This window comes from Neltuma alba, unplaced genomic scaffold (genome assembly GCF_004799145.2).
Source record: "Neltuma alba isolate B1F8T4 unplaced genomic scaffold, ASM479914v2 tig00011698_pilon, whole genome shotgun sequence".
NCBI classification, from domain to species: domain Eukaryota; kingdom Viridiplantae; phylum Streptophyta; class Magnoliopsida; order Fabales; family Fabaceae; genus Neltuma; species Neltuma alba.
Window position 1 is genome coordinate 17,620 of NW_021636335.1, and position 12,046 is coordinate 29,665.

The 12,046-nt window shown below is 32.7% G+C and overlaps 1 protein-coding gene across 1 annotated transcript; it reads left to right on the forward strand.

Moving 5' to 3' along the window:
* Positions 1 to 669: 669 nt before the first annotated feature.
* LOC114716924 (farnesoic acid carboxyl-O-methyltransferase-like) lies at positions 670 to 1,640 on the forward strand. The gene is made up of 2 exons (XM_028901994.1): positions 670 to 762; positions 1,260 to 1,640. Exons 1-2 carry the CDS (start codon positions 670 to 672, stop codon positions 1,638 to 1,640), a joined length of 474 nt encoding a protein of 157 aa, XP_028757827.1.
* Positions 1,641 to 12,046: the final 10,406 nt, after the last annotated feature.

The window sequence follows — 12,046 nt, forward strand, 5'->3', positions numbered from 1 at the left end:
TTAGAAAATAAGATAATAAATATATTGAGTATTAAAATAAGTAAGTAATGGGGGTAAAATATAAAATTTGTTGTAAAAATTTAATACAACTTGTAAATGTTGCCTATATTTAGGAACAAGAAGAAGATAAAAGTTGTTGCTTATAAAATGGGACGGATGGAGTATTATGGAGTGCAAGTTAAGAGTTGTATCAAATGGCTCCTCCTCCCCATCTATCTATGGCTCTAATCATCAATTATATTCTTAAAATCTTGTAGTACCCGATTCGTTTAAAAATAGGTCAAGTATAATTTTATAAAATCCGAGTATATTCAATTAATGATATTTGAATAATATTTTAATTGAAATTTGAATATACTGGATTAATGAAAAGTGTTATTAATGAGATTTCAAATCTAAGTAAATATATATTGGATTGTGTAATTTCTAGTTATATATATGAGTTCCGATCACCTTTTCTCTCTACTTCAATCCTTAATTTCTAACTCTACCCTTCCATCTCCCCAACAAATTCTTCTCACTTTAATATTTCATATAGAATCAAGGGCAAGTTGTCGATATCCATTTATTTACTTTCTTTTCCTTTTTGTTACATATGTGGGTGTGTGTGTTCCTATATAAGTTTAATATACATATTTGAACGATGCAGAGAAATAGAAGAGAAATTAGATGGAGAAAGAATCTGACTGTGTGTTTCCTAAATCTTATGTGATGAAAGGAGGAGAAGGTCCTCATAGCTATGCTCAAAACTCAACCGGTCAGGTATTTGATCTTAATATTTATTCCTTTTTTTTTTTTTGGGTGCAGTCGATGATACTACCTACTTTACAAATAAATTTTCATACGGAAAAATGTACAAAATGAGATTCTTACAAGTTATATTAATTGCACAGAATTTCGGTATAAAAGATATTATGGATTTTTTTTTTCAATTTCGTGATTGATATATAAACGGTCACTTTTGAGTACATATTTTCTTTCTATTAAAGTAATCACTCATTTCTCTCTCTCTCTCTTTTTTTAATCATCTATCATTGTTTATATTAAGTTTATTATCGTAATTCAAACAAATATTTAAACTCATATATAATGACGCTTACATCAGCAACAAGCGTACATTTTTTTTTCTTCTAAGAAATTTTCAAATTTCATCACTAATTCACTGTTTTTTTTTTGTATTATTTGATCTATTATCCTTTTTTTCCTTTGGCCAAATACTATAAGAAATGCAAATACATATAATCATATAATACATGCAGAAATCAGCAATTGAAGCAGCCAAGCACCATCTTCAAAATGCCGTTACCAAAAAGTTTGATTTTAAAGCCATTTCTGCTTCCTCTAAAAACCTAATCTGCATAGCTGACTTGGGTTGTTCCACCGGGCCAAACACCTTCATTGCAATTCAAAACATAATAGAAGCAATACAATTCAAATGCCAATCTCAAAATCAATCTACCCCAGAAATCCTAGTCTTCTTCAATGATCAAGCATCAAACGATTTCAACACTCTCTTTCAAAACCTTCCTCCCAATAGAAACTACTTTGCAGCTGGAATTCCTGGCTCTTTCTATGGACGTTTATTTCCAAAAAAGCCTGCATTTAGTTCACACTTCTGCAGCATTGTCTTGGCTATCTGAGTTGCCCAAGGAATGTGAAGGATTTGATGAAAGTAATTGAAACTAATGAAGATTTCAGCATAGAACAATTAGAGGTGCTGGATAACAACTGCTTTGTCGTGCCAAACATTGAATCTTTTGTTTCTCGATTACGAGCTGTGCTGGAAGTACTGATTGAGAATCACTTTGGAGTGGGAATTGTTGATGAACTTTTTGGGCGTTTCATTGAGAAAGTTAGAGAATTCCCAGAAATCATGGATGTGCCCGAGCTTAAGTTCCATTTGTTTTTTGTTGTTCTTAAGCGCAAGGTAAAAGCATAAATAGGTATGTTCACAATTTTCTCATGTAATTGTGAGTCTTGGAGTGATGTTTACAATAAGAGTGACCCTTAAGTAATTTTGCATATGCAGCTGGATCGATATTCTGAACTTATTCTTAATTTGAATATTGGGGTTTCCTCTTTCTTCTTTAGAGCATCCAGGTGCCTCGTTACTGTTGATTTTTCTTTAATTTGTTTTCTTACCTATGGGCTCTGTCATTACATAAATTTTTTTCACATAAAATCTCAAGGTTTATTCTTCTTCTACATCCATGTTCAGCCTATACTAGTGGAGAAAGAAAAATTATAATCCATGAAATTGTTCTATTACAAAATATATTAGAATTAGTAGTAGTATTAAAAGATTTTAATATGGAACATTTTTATAAAAAGTTATACTCAAAGGTCCACATTTTACAACAACCTTTTCTTTTCAGTTGCTTAGTATTGGTTTCATTGTTTCGAATTAAAACGTGCAATGTCAGTAGTAAAATAAGCATTTGAATGTAATAGGAAATAATATCAAGATGTTAGACGCATTATAAAAAATTAGCATACTAGATGTGAGGGTGTTGGTTGCACCTTTTAAAAAAAATATTTAAGACCTGTAGAGTTTAAACTCAGCACTAAATTTAAGAAATGAATATCTAGTTACTTGTATAATTATCACCATTTTTTCAAAAAAATTATAATGTTTTAAAATAATAGTGCAAGGGCGCTTGAAAAAGCAGCATACCTACACAAACACACACATATAAGGTTGAAATGCAAATTTATTCTTAAAGGGTTTACTCAGAAACATCAAGTACTCGGAAGTTATTTTTTTGGTCTAATATTGTTTCAAAAATTTAAAATTATAGCAATATAGCCGCTATCATTTAAAAAAAAAGTAATGGCAATCAACGTCTTTTCACCAACAACATTAAATTTCATTTTGGTTCTTGATGTGTGGTAAAATTTCTAAATGTGTTTGGGGACAAACGAAAGTTAATTGGCCGTATAGTGGGGACTATTTGAAATTTTTTCTAATATTTTATTTTTATATTTTGAAAGGTGAGTTGTTGACATTGCAGGCACATCTCCAATAGATTTTATTTTAAATATTTTTTAATTTATAAAATTTAAATTAAAAATTGATATATTAGCAATTTATTACAGAGTTGCATTCAAATTTGTTGAGTCAATATTTTTCATTAATAAAATTAAATGTGTTAACATTAAGAGATTGAAAATATGCTTTATAAGTTTGAGAAACTAAAAAGTTTATATAAATTTAGTGAACTAAACATATACTTTATCATTCATTAATGGTATCTTTTAACTGTTATTCCTAAGATAATTTAACCGTCAAATATTTACGTAGTAAATCTTAGTTATTGGTATGAAGTTAAAAAGACTATATGTATAGATGAATCGATTTCTTCATAATTTTGTAAGGATTCGTTGCTCCCTAGACGTGAGTAAATCGAAATTATAGGCATGGTGGTAGTTTATTTTATTGATTTTAATAAATCAAGAAATAAGGAAAATTAACTTTAAATCCCTATTTCATGAAGATTGAGAGAATATAGAATTTCGTAAAGAAAATTAACTTTAATTGTTGCAGTTTAGAGAAAGAAATGTATATTCTATTCAGTCGAGTAAAGTAATAAATCTTCCTTTCGGATCTCTCTATTTATTGATTCGTCAGTTCAAATTATACTTTATTTGAAGATTGGCATCACTAATGTTTTCCACTTTTAGCTTTTTGACAATTGAATTGTTGTAATATTTATTATAAGTTATACGATTAGATGTGTACTTTGGTCATTAATTTATGATATTTGAAACTAGGGAGACACAACAACTTTAAGTTGGGATGTTAGTCACCTTAGGTCCTAAGTAACACATATTATTTTATTTGTTTGTAAGCCTCACAAGATTAGTATCAAATATGCCACGAAATGCAAAGGGCTCCATATATAGGTGTCATGTGTTCATCAAAGTGATAAGTACCGAAACTGGCTCCATATGTATGTGTCATTTCTCTGGCTTCTGCAAGTTTATTGTTGCCTTGTTGAAAGCCAAAAGTAAAGAAGTGAGAGAGATGGTGACAATCATCCTTGTGGAACACATATGGGACATTTGGAATGTCCGAGGAGCCATCGTGTTTAGCTTATTGGATCAAGTGTTTTTGGTCTTATTTGCTCCCTTCAGGCCATGCTCAGACAACTTGCTACTCCAATTCCTCATTTGGACTGCGTACATGCTTGTTAATTGGGCTGCCGACTTCACCGTGGGACTCATCAGCAACAATGCAGGTGACAACAACAATGGTGGCAACAAGGAAATCTTGAGCGCTCTGTAGGCCCCATTTGTTCTGGTATACTTCGGACACAATCACTACTTTTTCCTTGGAGGACAATCAACTATGGCTGAGGCAAATACCTAGGTTGTTGTTCCCGGTAGGAGCGGCGACTTATGTGTTTGTTCTCACTCTTCCACAAAACACACTGTGGGTTCCTACTATTCTGGTTTTTGTTTGTGATTCATCAAATGCTTTGAGAGGACTCGGGCTATGTACATTGCCAGCAGCCCTAAGCCCCTAACCCAGATGTTGAACTGAAGCTTTGACATTTCCATCTGCTTAGTGTTATTGAAGACCCAATGACAGAACGATTCATTCTTCGTCAAGTGGAGTTTAGGCCTGAATATGTTTATGAATGGCATTACACTAAGGCCTCAACTATTTGGCATAGCAAAGTAGGATGCCTTGTTCGTTTGGTAGCTCTTGGCTCCATGGTGGTAGCCCTCTCCCTTTTTTTTTTTACAACACAAAAAAATTCTACAATTACTGGTTCGGTCAAGTTTGACAACATTGATGTTATAATAACCTACACACTCTTTTGTGGGGCCCTCTTGTTTGAAATCATCTCTCCCTTGCAAAAGTCAACTAAATTCTTGAAAACTTGTAATACCTAATTCGTTTGAAAGTAGGTCGGGCATGACATTATGATATGAATATATTTAATTAATAAGATTTGAATAATACTTTGATTAGAATCTAGGTATATTAAATTAAATGAGAACATCATTATTAAATGGAATTTCAATTGGAGGAAGACCAAGCCTAAAAAGGAAGACGCTAAGTCAAGAGGGTGATACCTCATAAGGCATAGGCAGAAAATTTTTCTTTAAATACCTATCTAAAATACACAAGAATAGGTAAAAATTGACAAAAGAGGGGAGATGCTGTCCAAGTGTTCTCTTGAGCTTTGGAATTGATTTTAGTTAGTGTTTTTGGATAAGGAATCATCAAGCTTTAGTCAAGGATTCATCAAGGTATGTGTAAGCTTTATTATGGTTGAGATTAAAACTTGTTTTGGTTGAATAATTGAATTATAATTCAAGGTGATGTTGCTGCCATATTTTGGTCAAGACATGTATGGATTAGGGAAGGATAGAAGCTTTAAAAATGAGTTAGAATTATCATGTTCAAGTGATGTTTGGATTGATTTTTGGGAGAAATCAAAGCTAGGGTTTCATAGCACCCTATTCGGCCATGACTTGCTCTTGGGGTAGGAGTTTGTTTTGATGTGTTTTGATGATTCCAATGAGTTCAAAAGGTGTTTTTATGTAGGAAAACACTAAGAGAAAGTGTTTGAAATCATTGGAATCAAAATTTTTTTTTTGAAACATATACTAACCCTATTCAGCCAAGTCTAGTTAAAGGGGAAGGAATGTGATTTTGTTAAATCTAAATTGATATTTGGATTCTACATGAAAAATTATGTGGGAATGAGCCAAGAGATTGATGGAAACAAAGAGGCTTAAATCAAGAAAAAATGTTTAATTGAGCTTAATTTCAAGCAATTGTGTTTATACTTGAATTATCGATAATTTGGCATGTGTTTATGCATAGATTGATAGGCACATTGCAAGGAATCAAAAGGAACATAACTTTCACAGGGAGGCCGAGTTGGTTCATCAACCAAGAGGTAGCATTGAACTCATAATTTGATTGCTTTCTTGCTTATTTAAATGTGTATGTGTTATGTGATTTATGTTACCATGATGTGATTGAGCAATTTATGTGATTATACATGGGATTATATGTTGAATATGCTTTGGCAATATGTATGAGGAATGGCTTAATGGTATGATTCTTTGCTCTCTTTCCATGGCACACGGTATGCACATGGAATGATGCATAATGACATTGATTTTAAGTATACATGTCACATTTTTACATAGCATGAATTGCATGATGATTATGGTTCTCTGCTACTGAGATTTCTATGAAATCTCACTCTTTATGTTCAAAATTTACCACTTAGGAGTTAGATCAAGCAAGGACAAGGGGAAGCAAATCATTTTTGTAGAAAATTGATTTATGTGCCTGTTTGAACTATGTTTGTAATTATTATGGATTATTGTGAATTATGTTGAACAATTGTATCAATGACCTATGAAAATGTGTATGTGAATATTTGATTAAAAGCTCTGCTTTAGCTTTGGATTATAAGTAGATTAATGGTATGAATTGAAAGGGAAAGGAAAAATCAAGAATGGTGACTTAAGGGATACAAATTAACTTTTTAAGGGTCAAGTTTGACCAACGTGATTTTGAGCAATTGGATGAGTCTGAATCTGAAACTTGACATGCTTATAGATCTCATTTTTAACTTTAAAATAAGTGGTAATTCACTAAATTTAGAGTTTTGTGCAGAAAGTTATGTCCTTCCAAAGTTGGGCATGAATTCTGAAAAATTAAAAAATGACCAAATGAACAGTGCCACTTTGAATGGATTCTGAGACGAATGCATGAGATCTGGATACTAATGAGTATTTTTTTCTTTAAAGACATGTCAAGAGCTTTCTATAGAGCTTGAAACCATTCCGTTTCGATTTTTCTATAATTAGTTATGAATTTTCAAAGTTAGACATGCAATCTGGAAAATGCTCAGTGAATAGTACCTAAGGGCTCTCTGTGATCCTAAGTTGTGACCTGGAAATCCCAAGTCGCGACCTAGCAGCAAAGGTTGCTTCCATGACCTCAAGTTGTGACTTGGAAGTACCAAGTTCCGACTTGGACTGAAATTTGAAAAAGTTTCAATTTTTGGGCTTAAACAAAGCCTTTTGAATGGTTTCAATTGTTATATAATGAGGTAATAAAGAAGGTGTGACAAAATTGATGTTAGAATAATATTTAAAGGCTTGAAAGGCATAAGAATCCAGTAGTTTTATGTTGAAATTGATTGAATTTCATGATTATGTACTTGAGTAACATTTTGGCCAGAGCTAGTTCTTGGGACTAGGATTAGATTCTAATAATTTTGATACTTCCAATGTGTTTAAAATGAAAAATTATGTGGGTTAAAAGTGAGAAAACAATTTTGGAAGCATTAGAATTGAAAATGGAATTTTTAGACCATAAAGTTCTTACTATTCGGTCAAGGCTGGTTTACAGGGAAGAAGTTTGATTTTCATGATTTTTAGCTTGGAAATGGATTCTACATGAGAAATTGTGTGGGAATAGCATGTGGAATTAATTTTAGAAAGGTTGGAAATCAAGCTTAAAAGTTAGAAGTCAATATAGTTCAAAGAAAACAAAGTATTAATGTTGTTGATTATCATGGCTCTAATGAATGAATGGCAAATGATGTGTTGATTCATTTAGAGCCATGAGATATCAAGGAAAATGAATGGTAAAGGTTGAGCAAACAACCTTAATGGTTGGAAGCAAAAGGGAGAAGAAGAAAGTTTAAGGATACAAGGTAGTGAACTTTCCTTTCTTATATGCTTTATGTGCATGTTTATGTGTTGATGTGCATTATGTGATTTGATGATGTTATGAGATGTTAATGCTAGTATGATGCTCTGTTTTATTGATGTTTTTCATGACCAAGCATGTTAATATGAAACGTTGAGCATGAGAATATGTTATACGTAAGTATGAGTTAAATTAAGCAAGCATGTTATACACTTGCATCCATCTTGCATGCATAAATGGTAGTGTTTGCTTCTAAGATTCTCCCAAATCTCACTCTCCCTTAACCAAGCATAATAGGTAATGATGATCAAGCATAGGATGCATGAAGTGGAAGCAAGGAAAGAGAAAATGAATTGAAGAAATCCATTGTATTAAATTGTACAATTTTTATACCAATGTATGTTATAAATGCGTCATTGATTGTATGTAATGATAAATGATAATGATGGCTTGTATAATTAGCTATGATGTTGTATGGGAATGGCTTATGCATGGATGGAATGACATTATGCATGGATGGAATTAATTATGATTTATTAATGCAAGAAAAAGGGATAAATTATCCTTAAATGAGTCACAAAATATTGATAGAGTGGAAGTAAGATGTGTGTAGTAAGAGTTATGTTTAATCAAAGTCAGGGTAGAGAAACTAGAAAGTATAGCTTTGACCAAATAAACAGTAAACTTTCACAAATAAACTATACGAATTGACAAGGAATAAGTCTAGTTTTTGTTTTTATTTCCTATAGAGAACCAAAAGAGCTTCAAATAAAATTTTAAACCACCCAATACAATTTTTCTATAATTAATTATGATTTTCAAAGTTAGACCAAAAATATGGAATTTAACCAGTGAACAGTAATCCGAGAACCAATTACAAATTTTCAATCTACCAGCTTGTTTCGTGATTTGCTTGAATTGTAATGCTTCCAAACATGTACTTTAAGGAGTTAAAGGAAGGATATTTCAAATTTTCTTCAAATTCGAGCCCGGATTTAATTTCAAAAAGTACTCTTTATTTGATTATTTTTAAATTTTTCCAGTATTTTTTTTCTAACTTTGGGTGGGTATAACTTCTTGCATGATTATTCATTTAAGGACATTACCACTCATTTTAAAGGGAGAAATAATATCTATTGATCTGAAAATTTTCGTGAATTAACTCCCACAATAGCTAAGATTAACATCGGTCAAAACTTCTCAAATAGTTGACTTTTACCCCTAAGTGTCAATTCTTCCCACAATTAATTCTCTAGCTTGACATACCAATTAATCAACCACATAATTGATTTACACAACATACTCTATCATATAATTGCATAAAGCAGTCATATAAAGTCATCACAAAATATTCATTTATATTCTTCCTCAAAAATGCATGAAATGACTAAAGATCATAAAGTGCCATTGCAGCTATGCTTTCTTCATGCATTGACCATCTCTTTGCCCTTTCCTTGTGATGTTGAAGGCCCTAGGTTTTTGTTAAACATGGGGTAAGATTCATAGGAACCTTGGTAGCATAGCACCACATTTATAATGTCACACAAGCAAAGCATTTTATGCTAAATGAATTTGCTAATTCATACTTTCACTTAATGCATCTGTCATGGAAAGGACATAACATACTTGTCTTTCACAACACTCAACATAGTATAAGCCAAGGCATTACATGTATGGAGTTATACATCACATAACATCATCTTCTCATCCACCTCATGGCAGAGCAACATAGCACAATATAAAGTAATAAATACAATGCAATATAACATTTAGAAAGTAAATGCTAGCTACCTCTTTCAAGCCTTTGGCCTTTCCTTCAAGCTCTTCCTTCAAATGCCGGTAGATTATGCTTCTAGAAGTGAGTAATCCACTGCTGCAGGTTATCCTGCTCTGCAACTGGCCTTAATTGTTCTACCACAGGTTGCTGTGGTTGGACTGTTTAAGGTTGAACTGGTTCTCTTTGCTTAGGTAGTCTAAACTGAGCTATTGCTGTTGTCACCATTGCTGCTATGGCAACGTCCCTTTCCTCTTGTTGCCTTACATGCGTAGCTTGCAATTGTTGCAACACATGTTGCTCATCTAGCCTATTTATAATTACTTGAATAAGGTTAGTGTTCTCTATTCCTCCTGACTCACTCGACCTCCTCTTTATGTTCTTACCATAGTGTACACTTTTACTTAACTACAAGAGGAACGGAAGAATAATGATTCTCATAACCATGTACTTTTTATACATTCATACCTTATATAGTAGCCAAGAGAGTACATACTTTAACCAGTCACATACATTTACAGTCCAAAAGGTTTAATACTATACTTTTCCAAGGTTAGAGTACATCTAACTAAGTATATCTAACTCAAGAAAATGTATTCCTCATGAAGATCTCAAGGGTGTCTATGAGATCATTGAAGCTGCTGGTGTCCATGCAGTTTCAAATATCTCTCACACCTTCCCTCCAAAGCCAGGTCCTAGGGAGTACTCCAAGCAGTGCTAATGCCCAATCAGTAGTCTCTAGGGTATAATCCTCCCCAGTCACATAATAGTGAAGCTTTCGGATATCCTCCAGATATCTTAGGTATATATGGGCATACTGGTTCTTATCGGGCTTAATACACCAGCCCCTCTCCCTAAAATCCTTGACTAGGTCCTCTATGGTGTGGAATTCCTTCATGATAGGAAGTAGTTTGACCTCATACGTCCGGCTCCATTATCAGATATCTGAATGACCTCAATTCTCTGAGGATCATTGGAAGCAGCTGTGGCTATGTCAGGTGGAGGGTTACTGTCCCATAAAGTATCATAATAAAAGTATGCTAGGAGGTTATAATCCTCATCCTCATCAAACCACCAAGGAAAATGTTCTCCCACTCTCCTCTGGTTAACTGAACCCTTTGAATCACTATTATAGCTAAAACAAGCCATTATACTTTTTCCTGCACATAATGACCAAAACTATCCCATGAATGAACAGTAGCATTTTCCTCAAATCAGAGCATTCCAGCTAATGCCAGAACCTTTGCTCTGATACTAAAAATATAACACTTTTATTTTTTTTACCAAATAACCATCCAAATAGAGTTAAATGGAATCACATTTTATGGCCAAAAGTTTAAAAAATTGGACTTTGAAAAATTTTGCTCATGGGTACTATTCACAGTAACCTATTAATTGGCCAAATTTTGAAAATTCATAACTAATTTTAGAAAAACCAAAATTGAGTGATTCCAAGTTCTATTGGAAGCTCTTTGGAATATTTTTTGAGGAAGAATAAGCTTTGGATGAATTGTCTTTAATTGGGAATAAACTTTATAAGAATATTAAGGATTTTATTTTACCTTTCCATCTTTAAACCATTTCAGATAAAAATTTTCCAAGTGTTCCACCATCCTCTTCTCTTCGTAATCTTCAAAAAGGGTTCCAATCTAGCAAAGACAGAATCCTCACAATATTTGAGATATGTTTGCCAGTCCTTTACATGTTCTAACTCCATATACCTAAAAACATCAAGTTCTTTAACAAAGTTACCATAGAAGGAAAATTCATATATCAATAAACTAAAAGTGCACATTCCATCCACTGGTTTCACAAAAAATAGTGTTAATAATCTTCTAACCCTAACAATATTAGTTTTATTACCCCAAAAATATTAACACTATACCGTTAAATGTAGACAAAAAGTTCTCAAATAATGATATTTTAATATAATCATTTTTGCTTTTTTTTTAAAATTAAACTTAATTTGTTAGAAAACTAAATGCATACTTTTGTTTATAAGTAGTTTATGAAATAAAAAACTAAAATAAAAGCTTCAAGAAGTTCACATCATATCATTTTGGAACCCCAGTGTATAAGGAATGAAGGTGGCAAGGCAACTTGGCAGCTTCCTCTTCAAGTTGATCTCGTTCAAGATTTAAATCCATTGAACATTTCTTTTTGCCTATAGAACCACTTGTAGCCACATTAGTAGGCAAACTCCTCTCCCAGAATCCAAAACCATTAATATTATACAACATCAGAATGGCTACGATTATAATTGAGAGAACACATAAGCGAGTTGGAAACCTTGACTCATTTATGGATAACCATAAAGCAGGGGACAAAGACCATTCATAGATAAGCATTGCTTTAGGAAGAATCTTTTCATAAGGAAGCTTTAACTATCGGATATATCGACTAGCTATCTCAAAAAAGTTCACAGGAGGCATCTCCAAGCCTATTGAATCAACAATTGTTGCAGTCAAAGTCTCAATGTTTTGTGGCAAAACATGTCGTGAAGGTTTGAACATTTAATCTGAATTTATAGGGCATGAACTTTTAGATGGCCCCATACGCTTCTCAATTTCAACATAGGCAGA